The sequence below is a fragment of the Branchiostoma floridae genome, chromosome 10, assembly GCF_000003815.2.
Source record: "Branchiostoma floridae strain S238N-H82 chromosome 10, Bfl_VNyyK, whole genome shotgun sequence".
In the NCBI taxonomy this organism is placed as follows: Eukaryota; Metazoa; Chordata; class Leptocardii; order Amphioxiformes; family Branchiostomatidae; genus Branchiostoma; species Branchiostoma floridae.
In genome coordinates, this window is record NC_049988.1 from 19,170,338 (window position 1) to 19,171,649 (window position 1,312).

General features: G+C 40.5%; 1 protein-coding gene across 1 annotated transcript in view; it reads right to left on the minus strand.

The window, feature by feature from the left end:
- Positions 1–1,304, minus strand: part of LOC118425055 (ABC transporter G family member 9-like) — an 8,474-nt gene extending 7,170 nt beyond the window's left edge. Inside the window, exons 1-3 of the mRNA XM_035833872.1 lie at positions 1,279–1,304; positions 787–892; positions 142–242 (exon numbers count right to left, since the gene is read on the minus strand). Coding sequence (XP_035689765.1) covers positions 142–242; positions 787–892; positions 1,279–1,281 — 210 coding nt within the window. The 5' untranslated portion in view covers positions 1,282–1,304. The remainder of the gene's footprint in view (positions 1–141; positions 243–786; positions 893–1,278) is intronic.
- Between the last annotated feature and the right edge of the window lie 8 nt (positions 1,305–1,312).

Genomic DNA, 1,312 nt, shown 5'->3' on the forward strand with positions numbered 1-1,312 from the left:
TACCAAGAAGTGGTCCATGTGGCCTTGCACTGACCCATCTTGTTAAAAAAAGGAAGGAGATAGATGTACAGAGGATACAGGCTATAAGTACAGGGAATAGCAAAAGTCTGTGAGAGCTTTCAAAATATAAGTTTGACTCACATCCAGTAGCATGAGAGAAGGGTCTGTGAGCAGCTCACTGGCGATGTTCGCTCTCTTCTTCTCACCGCCAGACAATCCTCTTTTCAGATCTGTTCCTATCACTGAAAAATAGGCAAACATGCAACATTAGCTATAAAAAACAGTCAACTTGATATTATCAATACAATTACTATTAGTATTGTTGTCATTGTACTGTAAATGCATTTAAGTCCGCAAGGGCTTCATTTTTTGGTCTCCAAGACAGAGACCTCTTGTCTGTCATGCGCGACAGAGTCATCTGGAGGGACTTCATAGCGTCACCAGATGGATGACTAAACTGAACTGAACTAATTTTGTGGTAGCAGGAAAATGGAGTGTGTGTGGTGTTTTTGCATTCACTGTAATGCCATATACTGTAGTCACATACTGTAGTGAAAATGTTTGTGGTGGTTCCGAGTTAGATTTTCGCATTTATAGAAGATTCACAGGGTTTGATTGACGCAAGCAATGGGCTGATAGGCTTAATAGGTATGTGCAGTGTGAGGTTCGTCCTTCTTCTCACGAAGCATATTTCAACAATCTATTATTCTATCATTGTCATCATGTATACATATGTGCCGTAAATACATGTAATACATATTTTCTTGAATGTAGAAGATTACTCACATGTATCCAGACATTTCCTAATGTCCAGGGCATCCACGATTTCCTCAACTTTTTTCTCCTTCTGATGGTACGGCATCTTCTCTGGCAGTCTCAGCATGGCTGTGAACTGGTAGTTGGGAAAATATGATAGCAAAATCAGCTCGGAAACTGTTCAATTATGATTGTGTCTACATTTGTATATCTGTCTATGGCAGTCGTAGCATAGCTGTGAACTGGGGAGTCAAACATAGCAAAATCAGCTCTGAAACTGTGGAGTAATATTGCCTCTACAACATGTACCTGTCTCTGTCCGTCTCAGCATGGCTGTGGACTAGTGTGAACTAGACGTCCTACTATACCAAAGACTTGTTCCTCTGTTTCTAAGACATTATGTGTAAGAATAAGACTCACCATAACTGTCTCCCTGAGTGTAAGGTTCTCTAACAAGATGTCCTACTGTACCTAAGACTTCTTTCTCTGTTCCTAAGCGTTATGTGTAAGAATAAGACTCACCATAAGTGTCTCCCTGAGTGTGAAGTTCCCCAAA